Raw genomic sequence first — 20,984 nt, forward strand, 5'->3', positions numbered from 1 at the left:
GAAGCCTAGAATAAAATTTAAAATACTAACAGATGCAAAGGAAAGAGGTGGATTTGCCCTGCCAGACCTTAAACTTTATTATGAATCAGCAGCTTTTTGCTGGTTGAAAGAATGGCTACTTCTGGAAAACGCAGACATTTTGGATTTAGAAGGTTTTAATAATGTATTTGGATGGCATGCATACTTGTAGTATGATAAGGTCAAAGCACATAAAGCATTTAAAAACCATATTGTCAGGAAAGCATTATTTAATGTTTGGATAAGATATAAGGACCTATTGGAAAATAAAACCCCAAGGTGGCTGTCACCGATGGAAGCGAAGGCTCAGAAAAAGCTCAATATGGAGGTTAAATGGCCGAAATATTGGGAAATTTTGGAACAAGAGGGAGATAGATTGAAATTGCAGAGTTTTGAGAAATTAAAAAACAAAGTGCGAGACTGGCTTCATTATTATCAGATAATGGAGGCATACAATTTGGACAAGAAAATTGGCTTCCAGGTGGAAAAATCAAAATTAGAAACAGAACTGTTAGAACCCAAAACTAAGATTTTGTCAAAGATGTATAACTTGCTGTTGAAATGGAATACACAGGATGAAACGGTGAAATCTGCTATGATTAAATGGGCACAAGATGTTGGACATAACATAATGATGGCTGACTGGGAACAGTTATGGACCACAGGTATGAAGTTCACGGCATGTAATGCCTTAAGAGAGAATATTATGAAAATGATATACAGGTGGTACATGACACCAGTCAAGCTTGCAAAAATCTATCATTTGCCCGACAATAAATGTTGGAAATGTAAAGAAACTGAAGGTACATTCTTTCACCTTTGGTGGACGTGCCCAAGGATTAAGGCTTTCTGGGAGATGATTTATAATGAAATGAAAAGGGTATTTAAATATACCTTTCTGAAGAAACCAGAGGCCTTTCTCCTGGGCATGGTCGGCCAAATGGTGCCAAAGAAGGACAGAACTTTCTTTATGTATGCTACAACAGCAGCAATAATACTTATTGCAAAGTATTGGAAGACACAAGATCTACCCACTCTGGAAGAATGGCAGATGAAGGTGATGGACTACATGGAATTGGCGGAAATGACTGGCAGAATCCGAGACCAGGGTGAAGAGTCGGTGGAAGAAGATTGGAAGAAATTTAAAGACTATTTACAGAAATATTATAAAATTAATGAATGTTAGAAGGATGTCAGAATGAAATTAAGTGGTTCTAGCAGCAATGTTATAAAGGTGTATGAAAAAATGGCTGGTTAATAGGTGAGAATTTAAAGCTATAATATATTAAGTTAAAGGACTAAGACAAAAACAAAGAGGGAAAGGAATTGCTGAATTAACCAATTGAACCGGAATACAAAAAAGGGAGGTGAGAGGAGGTCAGGAAAGCAAGGAAATGAAATGTAAGATACGAAAGGATAAATTTGTTTCTAAGTGTTTTTTCTTTTCTTTTTTTTCTATATTTTGCATTTTGTATGTTTTTTCTATTTTTTTTCCCATATTTTTCATTGTCTTTTATGTAATTTTTTTGTTTTTGAAATCTCAATAAATATCATTTAAAAAAAACAACAAATTGCAGCCTCAATCTGCAGAAAATAACATGAATTGGACAGCTTTCTTTTGAGTCCCTGACAATCAGGGAGAATTAATTTCTTATAAGGGCCAAAATGGAAAACACCCAAAGCACAGTTGGAAGCTAGGATCACACTGATTCAAAACTCAAATACCTATTCCAAGGAGTCTGAATCTTCAAAATTTACTACATTATAAAATGTGGATTATGAAAACCTGGCAGATATATTTGCAGCAAGGCCAAATGAAAAATTTCAGCCAAATGGCTGAAAACAAACATGGCTATCAGGCAGGTTTTTTGTTTTGCTTTGTTTTTTTAAGAGGAGTGAGCTAGAGGGAAACATCATGAGAATTAGTAGCATTTTTAATCTAACTTGCAAAAATGCCAGCCATTTTATACTTGGTGTTTTATTCTATTAAAGACATTTGGTGTAGGATCAACAAGGATAGAACAGGTGAACATGATTGACAGAGAACCATTTCCAAAATAATAATCAATGGTCAGATTGTGAATAGTTGTGTGTGTCGATCTGAACTTATTCTATCATTTACTGTACTGTAACCTAAAGCTTACAAGAAAATGAATAGAATACTTTTGATCACCACCTATGAAAGACAACTGTAATGACTACGAGAGGATTTGTTCAACACATGGGGAAGTGCCTATTTATATTAGATTTAAGACTGCCAATTGAGTGAACAGTTTCCTGACGAGCCCATTAGGTGGCAGTCACAGTCAGGCAGGATCCAAAACGGTACGGCTCCAAAATTGCACCAGTGAACCGGAGAACCTTTTCTCGGCGCTTGCGAGGCAAAGCTGTGTTAAGGGAAACAACCGAGTCCAGTACTGTATTCATTATCAGGTGTAGCGTACCAAGCAAATTGTAAGTCTTGAGAATACATTTGCTTAATATACCATTAAAACCAAATACCTAAACTTTCGCCTCCTTACATCACAACTATAGGATTGCACATAATTACAATAAAGATACCCCGCTTTCCTGCTACGAGAACTAAAACAGCAGGCACCAACACCAGCAAAACAGAATTGCTGAATTATAACAAATGGAGGGAAAAAGACTCCACTACGCACTCGCTCTCCTTTTGCAGCCATAAGCATCGAGGGCTTTCCAGGATTTCTTCAGGTGTAAAGACTGGAAATAAATAGAAAATTCCCATGGGAAAAACGAACTGGAATGACAGGCAACAGCAGCCCCAAAACAATAAATACGAATCGAGGTACCGGAAACCCTGGGGGGGGGGGTGTTATCAAATAAGGGCTCTCCCCCCGGCTTTACTTTAGGGGGCTTTTTAAAACACAGATAGCCTCCCAAGAGTTTCGGTATAATTATTCTGCCTACAGCCTTCTGAGGTAAATGCGAAATAAAAGCGGGAAGCGTCCCCCTGACCCGTTCCCACTACCTGCCCTAACGGCTGCTGAGCTATTAGACGTCTCCACAACGGAAGGCGCCTTCCCCTGTTTCAAAAGCGGTAGCTACTAACACCCTCCGGGAAAAAGCGGCGCTGTCCGCCACCGAGAACGTGCAAGGGCAAACGTGTAACGTCGCTCTCCAGCCTGTTTTGGCCGGCGGAGGGGAGGCCCTCCAGTTTCCTGTAAACGCAAGATACAAAATGGCAGCTACCCACACGTATGCCTTTCTAGGCAGAAAACTCTATGGTGTCGCCTCAGAGCACAAATTACCATAGGAAACAGACACAGCAATTATCCTGCCCTGCACATGCGTAGAGAAGCTATCTAAAAGTAGAAGGCAACGAGGCGACTTAACGAGGGAGCGCACGACTGTTCCAACAGCGCGTGCGCGCAGAGTTTCAAACCAGCGCAAGCTTCGGCGGGAGGAGCTCTTCTTGCGGCGCCTGCGCGGAGGCCACCCTCGTCTTCTCTTTGTTGGGCGTCGGGGGTTGGGCGCCATTTTGCGCGGCGGCTGAGTGGAGGCGCTGATTGGGTTTCGGGGACCGGTGGCGGAGCCAATCAGAGCGGGACCCGAACCGGGGGAGCAAGGCACGGTGAGTGCGAGCAGCCAATATGGAGCCCCCGAGCGCCGGCCCAAGAGCCGGGATTGGCGGGGCCGAGTGGCCAGTCAGAAGGCCGCGCGCGGGCTAAGGCTGGGCGAGCGCTGGGGCAGCGAGTGGACGTGGCCCGTTGGGCGCCCGGATCGTGCGCTGAGGCGGGATGGGGTAGCCGGGAGGGTCACTCCAATGGGGAGAGGACGAGGAGGGATAGTCGGTGCCGTTCCGTCCTTGGCGCGGTGCTCCCGGAGCCGCCGGAGAAACCTCTGGGATGCCCTTTTGTGGCCCTCGCTGGGTTGGGGGTGAAGTTGCTGAGGAGGAAAGTGTGGGGAGCCCAGGGGAAGTCGCGTTATGGGGGGTGGCTTTCCTGGAAGGGGGAAAGCGGCCTCCGGTTCTCCCTCCAAGCTGACACGGCTGTGCCCAGTGCGGGACTCGTCACCCTGCGTGTGGCTGCCTACCACGGCCCAACGAGGTCAGTTTTGCTCGGACGCTGATCACGGCAACCAAAGGGCTCAAGGTGCCCTGCGAAGCTTTCCTGCCTGTTTCTGGGCCCAGCTCTGGCCTTTGTCATAAAAAAGTACTCTTCGCTGAGACCCAGTATTGCAAGTGATAGGGCCTTTCGCTACACAAAGGCAGGCATCTCTCCCTTACTTGTCATGCTAGATTTCAGTATCTGTTAATAGCATGTTTTCTTCTCTCATATTAGAAATTTGGCCTCAATTTTTTGTGTGAATTTGATGAGGTGAGGGGGCTTTGTGATGTCCTTCCTACAGCAAAAAACAAAACTTCTGCATTAAACTTCATTTTAGCTGACATGTTTGCATTACAAAGGAGTAATCTGTCGTCTGCCTGTTTGCAGTTCAATTATTTTTCCATTGGGTTTTGTGATAATGATTTCATTATTCTATGAATTATGTAAGAATGAAATCTAGTAGAAATCAATGGAGTTTCCTATACCTACATGGAACAAAATGCATTATATGATTTAGGGTTGAATTGTAAGTGATGGGAGCTATATGTATTCTCTGATATGTATATAATTTCAGAATTCTAGTTAAACTTGGAGAAGAGTTCTTTTAAAAAGCTGCTCATGAGGAAAGCTATTAACCATAGCTGTAGGCAATTGATAGACATTGCCAACGTGATATTCAGGCAATGTTTTTCTTGCTTTTTTGCCTTCTAGATGTAGTGCAATAATGTTATCAAGCGTTTTTTGGTGGCCATGTTTATTGATCTTTGTGTTGATCTTAGAGAATGTAAGAATTGAAATTTAAAATGTAATCCACCCTAAGTTGTGGCACTAGGTGGTTGCCAGGTACCCGATCTATCTTCATAAGCTGAGAAATCTGCAACATTCTTCTGCGGGAAACAAAGAAAGAGGTGAAGACTTGGCAGTAATAGGAAGCGTCACATTCATCCGACATCTCAGCTGATGTTGGCATATATTTTGTATCAACTTAGTTATATGGTTTAATACAATATATGCGCTTTCTGCACCTGCCATCTTTTGGGGTCCTGCTCTCCAAATTTTGTCCAAATGAATGCATGTGCAGGGCACCCTTGCTCATCATCAGCTATTCTGGAGATCATCTGGATGAGGCAGAAGTGTCCCTCCAGGGAGCTTGGTTACCAGCGAGGGAGTACCTCAGTGCACCCACCCAAACAGTTGACAGGCCAAAGCTGCTGCTGGAAATAGTGGAAATACAAGCAGGGGCAGGGCTGAACTAACATAGGATTCATTGGATTAACTCAGTCTAGCAGGTGGCTCAACAACCCTCTCTCCCTTACCAGCATGAGCAGTAGGGTTGTGGATGCAGCAGAGGCTAGGCTGCTGCCTTAAGCCTGCTATGCAGGTGTTTGGATTGCTTCCTTAGCCAACTCCAAGATTAATCCTGAGGTGATGTGAACACTTCAGAAAAACTGAAGTGCCACCCAAATAATACTATCACACCTTTCTGATCCTGCTGTTGCTTGTTCACAGTTTACTTTGCAGCTTGGCTCTGCTGGAGGTTGCTCTAGTATCTGCTGCCAATTGGTGAGTGTGAGTTTAAGCTTAGAGTAAATTTATGTCTTCTTATCTCCAGCTTTCAGTTTCCAGTAGGTTAACAGCTGGGTTTGATTGCCTGCCTTTGACAGTGGGTTTCTGCTAGCCCTGCTTGGGTTCCAGACAGCAGTAATGCTGAGGGAGAAAGAAGTAGTAGGTAGATCAGCAAGTAGGTAGTCAGGGAAGAAGGTTCAGGAGACTCCATAGTTGGAGTTGCTTCCAGGTTACCATAGAAGCAGAAGCAGTAAGTCCATTCTGACATTAGTTGTGCAGTATGGAACCCCCTGAAAGGTGACTCTTTACCCACTGCTAATGTATCATCAGAAGACCCACAACACATAAGCAGAATATACAGTGGACTCCTTCCCAGATCAGTATTGCCCCAATTTTGGGAAGAGCTGCAGCATAGATTTCTGCTATGTAGTCTTATGCTTGTGTTACCTGTAGGACAGAAAAGCCCTGCTGCTGGTGCAGCTTCCACAGTTGAGTAGCACTGGAACACGGCTAGGAGAGCATACATTCCATTCCCACCCCAATCCCTATTGCCTGAAACATCGCTTCTGGCAATCCTTGCTTCAAATTCTCTGTCATATCATCTTGGGTGCAATTCTTGTTGAAAGCATTATAAATAATTGCAACAGGGCATTTTGGAGAGAAAATTACAGAGCTTGTTATAAACTTTATTACTTTGAACTACTTTAGAATGCAGTCTGTCACCTGGTGTGGTGGTGGCTATATCTGAATTTTCAGATAGGAAATTGTTGGATAGGAGGTTGTTGGGTTAAGGCCATGGAAATAGAGTTTTGTGTTTTAAACTGTTGCTTAATACTGCAGTTTCTACACAGTGTACCATAAGATCAGAAAACTCAAATTGCCTACGGAAAACGTATTAACCAAACACCAGATGTTATATAGGGAGGGGTCCTGCCTGATCTCATCCGGGAGGAAGCACCACAGAATTGGTTACAGCTCCTGGTGGATAAGATGTGTATCTGAATCATTAGTGGGAAAGGCATTAACAGTGAATCTCTCAAAGACCTCCGTGACTGGTCAGGAATATAACATATTGGGGTTCTTAAGGTATCCTTGTTCCAAGTTGTAAAGAGCCTTGTAAATAAATAAAATTTGTTTGTTTGTGTGTTTGTTTAATTATGCCACACTTCATCAGAAGACCACAGGATAGTTTGCAACATACAACACAAATGTAGCATAATATCTGCAGAGCATAAACATAAAATCAATTATATAAATACAATCCTAATAATTAGAGATACACAGTACAGTCATACTTCAAGTTGAATGTGCTTCAGGTTGAGCGCCTTCGGGTTGCGCTCCGTGGCAACCTGGAAGTAACAGAGCACGTTACTTCCAGGTTTCACCGCATGCGCGGACACTCAAAATGACGTCATGCGCGGAAGCGGCAAAACACAACCCGTGCCATCGCGTCTTGCGTTCCATTCGGGATGCGAACGGGGCTCCGGAACAGATCGCATTCGCATCCCGAGGTACCACTGTAAATACAGATTATCTCAACAGCAGCATAAAAGAAGAAGAACAGAGTATCTAATATACAAAAACAGCACAAAAATATATAATGACAGGCTCTTGTAGTATGCAGATTATATGAAATGTCCAGGCAACAACCTGGGTATGCAGAATCCAAAATCTTTTATGCCAAAATCTTTTACAGCCAAACTGTATAGAAAACAAAAATGAAACTTAACCATTTAAGAAAGATGACAGCTTGTCTTTCTGAAATGCCCTTCGATAGCCACATTCACTATTTGTATTGGCTGCACAAGAGTTACCTCAAATGTATCGTGCTAAAGTTTATTTAACACTGGGATTATTTGAAGGAAAGGAGGACTCTGCTCAGGTATCCTAACACATTTGTAGTTATCATAAGTGAATTCAGATCTTGATCATTGTTTGAAATCTCCTGCTTTTTAGGTTTCCAGTTGAGGACTGAATAGAGGATTGACACTACAAAAACAATGGAGCAGTACACAGCAAACAGCAATAGTTCAACAGAACAGATTGTGGTGCAGGCTGGACAAATTCAGCAACAGGTGTGGAAAATTACTTGGGATGGCTAACTCATGCATTTGGTTCTTAAATTTTGCTTTAGAGGCCAACAATAATAGATTCTTCATTGCTAATTATTACTTTATTCAGAGATATGTGTGTGTTTTCAAAAACTCCATACCTGTTTTAAATATTAAGAATATGCAGCGCAATAAATTATTGCAGGACGTTTTGTCTTTCAAACTTGTATTTTTCCAGATTGTTCCCACCCAGTACCCAAAGTGGTTCTAGTTTTCTCCAACAGTGTGTAAGCTGTTACTTTTATGAAATTTTATTATAGTCTACGGAAAAATGAATAGTTAGTGACTTATGCAGTCTTAAGTGACATCAGCATCACTCAATGAAATCTTTGTTGACCTTTTTTTTTTGTATTAGGTAGGTGTTTTGGTCATTTTTGTAAAGGTGTCATTTGTGTAGTGCTGTATTAAGATGTCCTTCAACCCAACTCTAAGCTTTAAAACGCAATGTAGCAATATGTAGGTAAGGGAATAGGTGCTGTTTTAGTATGAAGTGGAAAATATAATAGACTTTTACTTCCCTTTGTCTTACCTTGCTACCATTTTCTTATGTGTATGTGCTTTTTTCTGAGAAAAGTCCTGACACCACAATGCTAAGGCTGCACTAATTTAGGCTCCATGCAGTGAGAAAGTATTCAGAATTATTCTTGAGAGTATAAAGACCTTCAGTGGGCTATTTATTGATTTTGTGCTCCTCATGAAACCTGCAGCTCATTATAAGGAACTTTGAAGAGCTTTTATATTTATCCTGGGGGCAGCAGCAGTACAGTGTTGTTCTTTTTTCAGCCTGTGTCTCGGTCCAAACACCGGAGGTGAACCAGATAGCTCCCCTTCACAGGACTCCTTGTCCTTCTCCCTGCAGTAAGGCTATTTCTTGTCTTGAACTCTTCCTTTCCTCCTGCAAAGTTTTAAGCTCTTCCTGTTCCTGTTCCCAGCAGCAGGGCGGTGTCACTGCTGTCCAGTTGCAGACTGAGGCCCAGGTGGCATCTGCCTCAGGCCAGCAAGTCCAGACCCTCCAGGTAGTGGTGTCCTATCTGTTGTGTTTATGTGAGCACTGCATGAATCACCCCATCACCTCATGTTTGATGCTGTGTTTGCACTGGGGCTTGAAATAGGAACAGAAAAATAGTGGCAGTTTACTTGCTCTGTAACCGGTTATGGCTTATGCTAACAGTAGAGAACATTAGAGTTAACATGGTTGGAACTGACCTTGCAGATAAAAATGCATGCAGCAAGTCCAGATCCATGAAACTTCTACTTCGCAAATACAAAGATGAGCAACCCTTTCTTATAGTCTCTCTTTGGGAAGGAAAATCTAGATGAAATTACCGTATTTTTCGCCCTATAAGACGCACTTTTCCCCCTCCAAAAATGAAGGGGAAATCTGTGTGCGTCCTATGGGGCGAATGCAGGCTTTCGCTGAAGCGTGGAGAGCGAGAGGGGTCGGTGCGCACCGACCCCTCTCGCTCTCCAGGCTTCAGGAAGCTATCAGCAAGCCTGGGGAGCCCGCGGATAGCAGCCTGCTGCCTGGAGCGCGGGACGCGCTGAAGCAGAGCGCCTCGCACTTCGGGCAGATATCCGCGGCTGGGAGGGGGGAATAATTTTTTTTCCCTTTATTCCCCCCCCCCCAAAAAAACCTAGGTGCGTCCTATGGGCCAGTGCGTCCAATAGGACGAAAAATACAGTATACATGTTGAGAGAGTGACAGATTCCCCTCACCCAGTCCGTTGTTTGAAGAAGACACACTTTTTTAAAGAAAATAAAAAAAATCTTGCCTGACCAGTATAGATAATGGATTGTTTCTGTTCTAATCAGAAAATCTGTAAACTAGATTTTTTAAAAAAAATTGAAACAAATGACATCCATTGGAGGTATTATTTCAAACCCTGGTTTGTGCTCTGTGAAACTATTAATGTCATTGTGAACATCATCTCATTTGGTTAAATATGCCAGGATTGCTGTGGATGTTTTTATTTCTTTTCTTGAATGGTGTTGTTTGTTTCTAATTTGGCTTGAATTGACTTGGGGGTTTTTTTTGCTTGTTGGAGCATTTGAATTAGTATTCAGTAATTTATTATTCTGAGTGGTGAACTAATTAAAACGGCTTGCTTGCATTTGCTTGACTTCGCCTGGATTATATATTTTGTTCCTCTTCTGCTCTCCAACCTGTCATTCTAAGACTGTGGAAAACTTTATTGTAGAATTTGAGAAAGGTAGAGTTGATTTTTGTTGATTTCTACAGCAGATATATTTGTCAATACACATCTCACTTTAGCTTTATTTTCTTCTGTTTTCGACTACTCTTTCATTTCCTAAATGAAATGTAACTCTACATGAACTAGTCCAAAGCCCATTCATTCATAAGAACATTTCTTGTGTCAGGATAATGGTCCATAAAACTCTGGCTTTTCCCTCACAGCACAAGCTAACAATTTAGGTTTCAAGGTAGCTCACATAGTAATCAAAGCTCCTAAAGGCAAATTAGAGTACTATATGTGTCATACTCCATTCTCATAATTTCAAGGGACTACTTGGAACTGTTTGCCTATTCACTACTGAGTTCATGTATTGCTGTTGGCATATACAACCTCAAACTACCTTGGACTCCGATGCCTAGCAGATCTCCTCCCCCTATACATACCCATGATCCGTTTGTTAAGAGTTTCCTGGTTATAACACAATCAGTGGAATGCCACCTTTTGACATCTAAAAGGCTGGCCTTCAGGTTGAGACATCTTCCCACCTGCAGTCCATGAGCTGGAAAGTAGTTATATTTAAATACTTATTGAAAACACACTTTTATGCAGGCTTCCCCTGGATTCTAAAGTTTACTGCCCTGTTTTGTTGATAGGTGTATTAAGCGATCTAGTTATTTATTTTTATGGTAAGTAGTAATATTTTGCTCTGGATATTTTATTTAAACCTCTTGGGGTTCATTTATATTAAATGATATAAAATATTTCTTAGAAATCATATATCTAGTTTATTAATACTTATTTACTATGTGAGTTGCCTGGAGACCTCAGTGATTAGGTAGTGTTTGTCTCTCCCCTGAACTTCGGTTGCTTCATGTTGCAAACTGCTACATAAGATGGGCAGAGGTGAAAACACTCTTGGTCTTCCTTTTTCCCCAACATGGCTGAGGGCAGAGCTACATGTTACAGACCATGTGGAGCTACTGCCAAAAACAGTGAAGTGAGATCTGGCCTGTGAAAGCTAATGTCAGCTTTCATAAATGTGGTGCCTTCAAGTTGTTTTCATCTACAACTCGCATCATTGGGCTGGTGGGAGTTGTAGTCTACAGCATCCGTTGAACACTAGGTTGACAAAGGCTGCCTTGTGCTACATTTGATGTGCTGAGGGATATATTGTTTAATGAGTTAGTGAGATATGCAAACTTGAGTTCCTTACAGAGTTTCAGGTCTCTGGCTATATAGGCCATTTGCTTTATCTTTTATCAGCATAGGCATTGGTGGTGAATTATTTCTTTCTCTTAGATTTGATGTAATTGTGCATTTAAGAAATTCCCTGAACCAAACATTTTAAAGTCATCAGTGCTGGAAGTTTGAGCCTGAGGTGATGCATGAACAAAACTTCATTACTGCTGTATTTGGGGCCTTCTGCACAATGCTTGAACGGTAGATCATAATGTAAGATGCAAGAGGCTTATTGGACTTTTATTTCATTGTGGTTCTCCCTTTTGTCCATTTCTTTAGGTCCAGGGCCAGCCACTGATGGTACAAGTGAGTGGAGGCCAGCTGATCACATCAACTGGTCAGCCAATCATGGTACAGGCTGTACCTGGGAGTCAAGGTCAGACCATTATGCAAGTTCCAGTTTCAGGATCACAAGGACTTCAGCAGGTCAGTATGCCCAAATCTATGAGCTGTAATAAAAGCCAGCAGTGGCTTGCTGGATACCACAAGGAAGCTCACTAAGCGCATTAACAAAGGCAGCCATCACTTGCTGTTTGACCTCATCATCTGGTGATCAGATATATGATGCTGCTGCTCACACAGGCCTATTCTTCATTGTCTTAGCTAGCAGCTATTGGTATTCTTGATGTATTAGTTTAATTCCTTTTAAGAACCATCTGAGCTGCTGGGGGCAAATACAATATAGGAATTATGTGTTGTGTGAAGAAATACTTCCTACAAAAATATGATATATAATAGAAATTACAGGAAATTGGCTTTAGAAGAGACCTTCACTTCTTAACATAATTTTAGCTGTGTTTCATACAGTAGTAGTTGTGTAAAGTCACAGCAATCTTTACCAGGTTTTGCATTGTGAACATTGCTCCTGAATTGCACCTCTTCATAGTAACATCTCCAATGTGCCTTGCTTTGCAGAAATTAATGGATTTCATAAATTTTAGTTTCTTGCCATATAGAGGTGCATTCAGAAGAAATATTTGTCTTGCTGTGCTGAAATGATGGGAAGGACCTTTACTGGTAGAAGCTTCCTATGTTAAAAATTAATGTGAAAACTGAATTATAGAGAAGAAAAACTTTTCAAGTATACGTTAAAGATTTTCCACCTGCCTGGAAACTAAATAACCCAGTTTATGGTCTAACAGCAAAGACAGCAATAGCTTAAGAAAGTATTAGTAGAGAGAACCGCTGCCACTTGCCCTTGTAGTGTTTCACTCCTGGGAGAATGAAAAGTTTTTTGTTTTGTTTTTTAGGCCTTCCTCTGATCCAGCTGTAGATTTTCTCTGGGTTGTTCCCACCACTAGGGTCCCAGTTTTTCAGTTCTATATTAGAGGAAGACAAAGAAGTTGCCACTTTTCTTTCAAGCTGGTTGCTTTATCTACAATACTGTCTTGTATCATATGCATGGTCGTGTTTGCTTAGGACTGAAAGGGAGAGATTTTGTTGCAGAAATGTGATAACTGGCTCCTAGGATTTTAAAGTATTGTTCTAGCCCTGCTATTTAATAGTCCCATTGTTACAGTCCTGATGGGATATAGTAAGTGGCACAGATGAATCTCCCATCTTTGCTTTATCATTGAGCGGAAGTAATTTCTGCCTCCATTTTAAAGGTATTAGTACCGGATTTGGTTTTACATGTTTTGATTGTCTTAGCCTAATATATACTGTCAATGTTAAGTTTAGCTTTATTAGATTTATCTGATTATTCTGTCCTGCTGATTCTTCCTTTCACAGATTCAGTTGGTCCAGCCTGGTCAGATTCAGATTCAGGGTGGTCAAGCAGTGCAAGTTCAGGGTCAGCAGGGCCAGACTCAGCAAATCATCATCCAGCAGCCACAGACAGCAGTTACTGCTGGCCAGACACAGGTAACATAAAAGAGGAAGATTGCAGGGGGCACTGAGGGAAATGAAACGAACAAGAATGCTGATCTTGGCACATCTGAATTGCAATGTGAAGTTAGGAAGTCCCAAGGCATTGTAGTTTTGCATTGCTTAGTGTTTCATCTCATGGGATGTTTTTAATTTGCAGACACAGCCACAAATTGCAGTTCAGGGACAACAAGTAGCCCAGACGGCAGAGGGACAGACAATTGTCTATCAACCCGTTAATGCTGATGGAACAATTCTTCAACAAGGTAGGAATTCTACATGCCACAGTATACTATTTCACTTTCTTTTTTTAAAAAAATTGACGGTTACCAGAGCAAGATACATACTGTTTGCTTTTTTAATAGCCTTTAGGCACCAAAGTGATGCCATTAAAATTGATGAATGTTTTTAACCCTGTTTTGTAAGGATCATTGTACCAAGAACCTACAATTCTATGTTCATAGTTACAACATTTGTATACTCAGGAAGGAGTGTGCAATTATGAAAGAGTGTGGGATGTTTACCCCATGGTGTCTGTTGTGTGGTTTCTGAAGTGAAACTCAAAAGTCCCAGTCTCCTGAAATACCAAAATAGGTTTTTTTCCCCCTGAATGCATTTTAAATAAAAGGACACATTCTACTCATGTAAAAACATGCTGTTTCCTGGACCGTCCGCAAGCCGGATTGAGAAGGCGATTGGGCCGCATCCGGGCCTTAGGTTGCCTACCCCTGGGCTAGGGCTTGCCGATCAGAAGGTTTGAATACCCGCCACAGGGTGAGCTCCCATTGCCCGATCCCAGCTCCTGCCAACTTAGCAGTTTGAAAGTACGCCCCAAAGTGCAAGTAGTACCGCTCCCACGGGAAGGTAAACAGCGTTTCCATGCGTTGCTCTGGTTTCGCCAGAAGCGGCTTAGTCATGCTGGCCACATGACCCGGAAAAACTGTCTGCGGACAAACGCTGGCTCCCTTGGCCTGTAAAGCGAGATGAGTGCCGCAACCCCAGAGTCGTCTGCGATTGGGCTTAACTGTCAGGGGTCCTTTACCTTTTAGATAAGTCCCATTTCTCAGTTATGGCTGATAGTCCTTCAGATGCCTATCCTTCATGAATGAACATGCAATTCCCTTTTAAAGCCATCCAATCTAGACGCTGCTGCCTCTTGCGGTGATGGTGTTAGTTCAGTTATTTACCAAGGGGAAGTTAAAATCTTCATACTCCATCTCTTGCATTCTTATCTGGGGGTGGGAAGGCAGAAGTCTTTATTTTTGTGTTGTATGAGGAGCACATGGATGTGGATTAATCTATTAATATATCTGGGGAAAAAATCTCATTTTTTCCAATCCACAGGCAAATTTCAGGGCAGAGTGAATAAAATCCGAAGTGGGACTAATTATGTTCCCTTCATCTTTGTGTTTGTGTATGTTTTTGTTTTTGTTCCTTAAAGTTACAGTCCCTGTTACAGGCATGATCACCATCCCAGCAGCCAGTTTGGCTGGAGCACAAATAGTTCAGACTGGCGCCAACACCAACACAACCAGCAGTGGACAAGGAACTGTAACTGTGACGCTGCCTGTTGCTGGAAATGTGGTTAATTCAGGTGGAATGGTCATGGTGCGTATTGCCTTTTTCTTATTACCCCACTTCTTTGCTGAATCTAATGCACTGAATCTGTAGAATAAATGATTTATTCCACTTGGCAGCCTTTTGCTTTGCTCATAATGGGAGCAGGGGTTTATAGATTTTAGGAAGTTATATTTGATCTTTGGCTTTCTGTAAGGTATATTCAGGACTACATTGAATTGAATATGGTGTGGAGAGATGTATTCATTTTAACTAATCTCTTTCCTTCCCTTGATGCAGATGGTACCTGGTGCTGGATCAGTGCCAGCCATCCAGAGAATACCTTTGCCTGGAGCTGAGATGCTTGAAGAGGAGCCGTTGTATGTGAATGCGAAACAGTACCATAGGATTTTGAAGAGGAGGCAAGCAAGAGCTAAGCTGGAAGCCGAAGGGAAAATTCCAAAAGAGAGGAGGGTAAGGCTATGATCTAACGTTCATGAGAGGCAGAGAAACAGTAACATTTACTGTGTGTCCTTAAAATTGCCTATGTTCCTATTATAGAAATTCCTCTCATTTTCCTCTGCTTAGTTACAGTAGACTTCAAATATTTTAACCATACTGGGTTCAAAGAACATGCTTTCTGGACTTGGCCACCAGAAGCTTTCTTCCTTATATCACTGAAGCAGAATTAGTCCTGGGTTCATTTAGATATAGTATAAATTATTGATTTGGAAAATGTTGGTTGGCAGCTCACTGTTTAAAGGGCTATTCTCCTAAAAATTAAGGAGAACTACATCTAGTCAATGTGGAGAACAACTTTACACTTGCTGCAGCTGATGGTTCCCTGATAGCCCCATCAACTTGAGGCATGGGGACATGGCACAGGCTGCCACAGCCATGACTATTTTAAAACTGAGATAAATTATTTTATTTATATTTACCATAATTTCAATTAGATTGAAAGTTTTAATACATGTTCTTAGAAGTTTGAGCAGGGGACTGGAGTGTTCTTTCCCCTCTTGGTTTCATTTGGAGGCAAAGAATAGGCGGGGGGTGTTTGCTCTTTGACCTCAAGTCATCAAATCTTTGTTGTGGCAAAGTCCAGCTGAAACTAACAGAACAGGTTAGCTACAACTAAAGTTCCATTGCTGGAGTGGGGCTTTTGTGTCTCACTGCATTTCCATGTTGTAGATTTGGAAGAGTTCTTTTGCATTTTGCGCCTGCTTTCTGCTTGTAGTACAAAGTGGATGATCTAGTCACACACTTGTATATGGGATCACTTACATCCTTACAACTTTGTGATTTTCTGTGCAGAAATACTTGCATGAGTCCCGACACCGTCATGCCATGGCAAGGAAGCGGGGGGAAGGTGGACGGTTTTTTTCACCGAAAGAAAAGGATAGCCCCCACATGCAGGTGAGCAAAACTTTCCTCTTTGTTTTAATCAGAGTTTGCATACATATGCTTCCAATTTATTTGCAGCCAGTTCCAAGAAAACCTCTGTGCAACATCTCTAATAACTTTGCTAAGATTGCAGACCTAGTTTCAAAGTACTTGTGATTCTTCCTGGTTCCCACTGAGGCTTTCAGAGAGATCTCCCAACCCTGCTAAGTTACAAGTAACTTTGGGTGGTATTCAATGCTGTCCATGCAAAAGCAGAACAGACTTCTGTTCCTGCAGTAAGCAGGGCTTCGCTACTCTCTCATCCCCTCTGCACACCTTCACAGTGTGCTCTGGAGATCTGTGGGACTATCAAACAGATTTTGTAAGGAGAAGAGAGGGTGGTGAAGGCCTGCTGAACAAGTGGAAATCAGTTCATGCAGTGTTGGATTTTGCCCTCTGTGGAGATGTGATCCACTTTAGATAATACTCCTCTTATGGTAAAGACTAGAATTGATCTGGGATGGTTCAGCATTTCAAGTTTTGGGGGCTATACTTTCTGGGACATATAGCTGTGGGCACTGGTACAATACCACTTAATAATCTGGCACACACAAAATACTCTTAATTTCTAATATACTCTTTAAAAAAATAACATCATAATGCTCTTGTACAATACTAGTTGCATCATTATACAGACAAGCTTGTGACCAACAAAACATTGGTTTGAAGCTGTCGCTGATAAGATTCAACCCCAGTTTTAAAGATGACAAGCTAATCTGGTTTGTTTTATAGAATTGCTTTTACTTTTCACGGTAGGTGGGGAAGCAGTCTGACTGCTGCTTATTAGCTACATGGGCTGCATCATGGTTGATCTGAAATATTCTGATTCCCTTTGCTCCGGATAGGCCAAAATCTATTAGGAGCTGTATGACTGACATGTTTCAAAATGTAAACTGTAGCACAAAACTCTTACTAGGTACTTCTTCTTTCAGAGAGACTCCTTTGGTAGTTCTGACACCCTCAGAAATGCAGAGAATGATGACTCGAGAGAGAGCTTTTAACCTAACCTGTGCTGCGTTTGTCTAGAACTGTTTTACTTGTTTGAATTGTATGATTAAACCTACCTTCAGTCCTTATGGTGAAGAGCGGGTAAAAAATAATACAAACAAACTCACACTTTCCTCCACATCTAGTTCAGTGCTATAGCCACAGCACTAAACAGTTGGGTGTCTACCTTAAAGGGCAGGCTGTTGTTGTTTGTATTTAAATGCTATTATGAAGAGGCTGCAGGTTACAAAACTGTTCTTTCCCCCCTCCTCATCTGTATAGGATCCTAGCCAGGCAAACGAAGAAGCAATGACACAGATGATTAGAGTATCCTAACAGCCAGCTAAAGAACAGAGCGTCTGGACTAATATCTTGTGTCTCTGGAACTGTTCCCTATCCTACCTATCAAACTTCTGAATGGGAAAATTTGCCATATGCACAGCCTGTTCTCGTTTTAAGAACAAATGCCACACTCTCAGTGAGTGGTTTGTCTTAGACTTTTAACTGCAGTGGACTCAGCACATGGAAACACCTATGAACCCACCCAGTTCAGACCAGGGAGTTGAAAAGTCAGACTCAACAGAGCTTTAACATCCTTGACAATAAGTGTGGCACAGCTTGAAACTGCCACTGCCTCAGCAATAACTAGCAGGTTGAAATAGGGCTAGTTACACCATTTGGAAGCCAAGGCTCTTGAACCACACAGGAATGCTAATATTTGAAGCAGCCAGAGCTCAATGTAGCCGCCTTGGTCCCCGCTGCTCCCCACAACCTCAGATTTTATATTTTCTGGTAATGCATCTTTCCACTGCAGAAGCATCTTCTGTAATAGAACTCTTGACACGACACAGAAAGTTTTTCTCAGCGTACTGTCCTACATAAACTGTCTCCAACTATTTGTGACAGAATTAATCCATTATCACAAAGTATTGGGAAGTTAGAAGACTTGGGGTAATGCATGCATGTTCCAATGGATAGCAGAGAAATTGTATAGTGGCCCAGGGGACAGTCATGGGTCGTTGGGGGAAGGGGGTGGGGATAGATCTTGGTGTCAGAGCTAGTAATGTGTGTCAGTTAAAGTTCACTGACATGCTGTTCCTGCAGGCTGAGAAATGCACATCTTCTGAAATGCACATACTGCCGCTGTCTTTGGTGCAGTTGTTTCTCCAATATCAGAGCATTAGATACGGTGTTGTGAGCATTAGTCAGGATGTGACACATACTTTGCCCTAACCAAACCCTATGTTGTTAACATCCTCCTGTAGCTCAGATTGCATTGTCCATGAGAATTAACGTGAACAGTCCTCTCAAGCTTTTTATTTAATCATCTCTGTAAAATGGCACTTAATTCTGTAACCTTCGTTTTCTGTTCTGAGGGACTTTTTCTTCATTTTGATTGTTTATCATTATGTTTATCATTATTGGATTGTTAATCATTACGAGAAGTGACAAAAAAAGAAATGGAGTTTCTTTCTGCCAAGCATCACTTGCTACCTTTTTCACTTCTCCCAAGATTTTCTTTCTTCCCTTATTGCTACTTGCTTGGGCAATGCCATGAGGTCCAGCTAGCACTATGTTATGTTCTTTTATATTCACAGGCTTATGTTTAAGCCTGCATTGCTTACCGAGATTGAGAGTGAAGGAGGATTGGAGGAGGCTCGTCTCTGAAAGATGGGAGACGAACTACAGTAGCAAGACTGAGGGGCTGCATAAAAAAGAAGGTGCCTGGAAGTTGACTGTTAAGTTTTTAAGAGGGATCTCATGGCATCAGAACAGGTGTCATGAGGTGGCCCTCCCTAGTTAAAAAAGTAGAACTCATTCGTCACTTGATTTGAAATAGCTTGTATATGGGCACCTTCACAAGGCCCCCTTTTCATGACATAAAAAGATAATAATTCAGGAGAGTGGATTTGAGAGAAAATAATTGGTACTAGTAAATCAGCAGAGATTGCTTATCCAGTGGACTAGAACAGTGCAGCTTTCAGATTGGCTAACTTAATTCCAACCAATGAAATGTTAAGACAACTGATACGCAAGTGTGATGTCAAACTCTAGAATGCGTTTGGAGAAAACAACGTAAAGTGAGATGTGGAGCAGAGTTTAAGCTATTTATCACCATGCAGTACATGGTGTTCCAGTGCTCTAACATAAGTTATTGTAAGCAAAGATGTGCGCTTTTTTTGTATCAACTGCACTTATCCTTTTAAGCCTTTGTGCAGGTTGCGTGTTTCTAAACCTTTTTGTTTTTAATCCCCACTAGCCTTTCTGTTTGCTTCTTTGCATTTGCCAGCATCCTGGGTGCCTTTGATTACCATTGTAGTTTTCTTCAGCAGGCTAGTTCCATGTCATCTAGTGTTTCTTTTCACTGGGTTTACAATAAAATATCCAGTCTTAGTGAAGGAACAGTGAATACTTTTTTTTAATACTGTTTTTCAGTTGTAAATATCTAAAGCATTGGTACGTTCTGAGATACTGATAGACATGGTGAGGAGGAAATACTGTATAGTCTGAATTAAAGATGTTTCTCCATGTGTTTCCCTTTTCAGTTATCAGTTTTATCACTGCAGACTGGGATGGTAAGGGAATCAAGGTTCTCCTAATTCTTTGTGTGTGTAAAATCATAATATGACATTTGCATCTTTAAAAAGACCAAGCCATCGCTACCTTTTTCAACCTAAAAACAAAAACAAAAAATGCTCTTTGATACCTATATGTAGATGGTGCAAACACCTTTTTAATTTTTGGTCTATAGTTAGGTTTTTCTGTAATGGTGTAAAATGTCCTGATAGGATCTATTATACCAATGTCTTAGACTTCATGTGTGTAGGTCAAACTTATTTCAAAATATTTGTTAATATTAGGAGTCTCAAACTGCAACGTGTTGCAAAATGTTCTGTTCCTGGATAAAAAACTAAAAGCGGAAGTAATGCCAAGTGCAAACTCTTAATTGAAATTAAAAATCAGGCTATGAAATATTTAATTGGGGATAGACTTAAGGGATAAAGCTGGAGTGGAGTGGGTTTGAAGAAAATGTAAATTCTTCTATTGACCTATAAAACACTGGAACATTGAGCCCATTTAAAGCGGTTTGATACTTAAGGGTTGGCGTAGAAACCTCCAAGGCTAAACTTCTACAAATATTTTGCATGTAAAAAATAAATAAATCAGTTTCTTGGGTTGTGAATGGGGATTGGAGTATTGATATTTGTGAAACCGTAAGGCAAAGTTTGTACATAGTTCAAAAGTTTATAATTTTTTATGCTGCATTTTGAAGTGTATTTTGTCTTTAATAGATACAACTGTAAGTACTGTGTACACTATTCAGCCAATAAAATGTTTATAAAATATGCTGTTGACTTCGAGTCTGATTACTATTTATCATTATTTGTAATCACTTACAGTATAATCACTCATGCATCATTTGGAACTGCAGTCCTGCTCAGCAATTGAGAAGAAATAAATAACTAAATACCAGAGCCAGCGGGTGGGGTATCATTCCTCCTGAGAAGGTGAAATGCTAGCCCTGATGATGAAACAATTGCCTTAGCATGATGTTGAATTCCTCCTGCAATCTAGGGGTATAGTAAGAGTTTGGACATGCTTTGTTTTTAATATGCGATAGTTTGCATTGAGCATAAGACTTTGTCTGCAGCTAATGGATTCCAGCGAAGTTATAGGAGCAACTGGATTGCATTGTGGGCGTGCACCATCTGATTGCTGCCCCATTTTTTTCAAAATAGCGTGCTGGGAAACGGAAGTTTGTTTCCTCATGAGCAAGGGGATTTGGGGTGTAGAGAGAGGAAGTATTCAAATTTTAAAGCCCACACCGGTAGCCTGGAGTGGAACAATTCAGAAAGAGCTGCATCACATCAGTCTCGGACATGAGGTGTCAGCTTGAGGCACAAGTTGAATTAGGGTGACGAATTCCTGCT

At 41.3% G+C, this 20,984-nt stretch overlaps 2 protein-coding genes across 20 annotated transcripts in view; one reads left to right on the forward strand and one right to left on the reverse strand.

The window, feature by feature from the left end:
* Positions 1-3,519, reverse strand: part of OARD1 (O-acyl-ADP-ribose deacylase 1) — a gene marked incomplete at its 5' end in the record, with an annotated part of 45,847 nt that extends 42,328 nt beyond the window's left edge. For 3 of the 9 annotated variants that reach the window (XM_081010192.1, XM_081010191.1, XM_081010187.1), the window contains one exon: positions 2,682-3,224. In XM_081010192.1, the coding sequence (XP_080866318.1) occupies positions 2,682-2,708 (27 nt within the window). Of the gene's footprint in view, positions 1-2,681; positions 3,310-3,375 lie in introns of those variants that run through there. The other 6 variants (XM_081010186.1, XM_081010185.1, XM_081010183.1 and 3 more) reach the window with 6 other exon arrangements.
* On the forward strand, positions 3,480-20,399 carry NFYA (nuclear transcription factor Y subunit alpha). 11 transcript variants are annotated; one of them, XM_081010134.1, is made up of 10 exons: positions 3,480-3,613; positions 7,611-7,729; positions 8,698-8,784; positions 11,479-11,625; positions 12,931-13,062; positions 13,226-13,331; positions 14,507-14,673; positions 14,923-15,096; positions 15,937-16,038; positions 17,335-20,399. In XM_081010134.1, exons 2-10 carry the CDS (start codon positions 7,655-7,657, stop codon positions 17,386-17,388), a joined length of 1,044 nt encoding a protein of 347 aa, XP_080866260.1. In that variant the 5' UTR covers positions 3,480-3,613; positions 7,611-7,654; the 3' UTR covers positions 17,389-20,399. The 11 variants fall into 11 exon arrangements, with proteins under 11 accessions (XP_080866260.1, XP_080866261.1, XP_080866270.1 ...); XM_081010135.1 differs by having other exon boundaries at positions 18,651-20,399; XM_081010144.1 differs by having other exon boundaries at positions 14,525-14,673.
* Positions 20,400-20,984: the final 585 nt, after the last annotated feature.

Source organism: Podarcis pityusensis (assembly GCF_964106645.2).
Source record: "Podarcis pityusensis genome assembly, chromosome: 6".
NCBI classification, from domain to species: domain Eukaryota; kingdom Metazoa; phylum Chordata; class Lepidosauria; order Squamata; family Lacertidae; genus Podarcis; species Podarcis pityusensis.

Excerpts from the sequence above, each read along its gene's own strand:
- NFYA (XM_081010134.1), top strand. The coding sequence starts at position 7,655 with ATGGAGCAGTACACAGCAAACAGCAATAGTTCAACAGAACAGATTGTG. Across the intron at positions 14,674-14,922 it reads ATTCAGGTGGAATGGTCATG|ATGGTACCTGGTGCTGGATC; the intron begins GTGCGTATTGCC and ends CCCTTGATGCAG. Across the intron at positions 15,097-15,936 it reads AAATTCCAAAAGAGAGGAGG|AAATACTTGCATGAGTCCCG; the intron begins GTAAGGCTATGA and ends TTTTCTGTGCAG.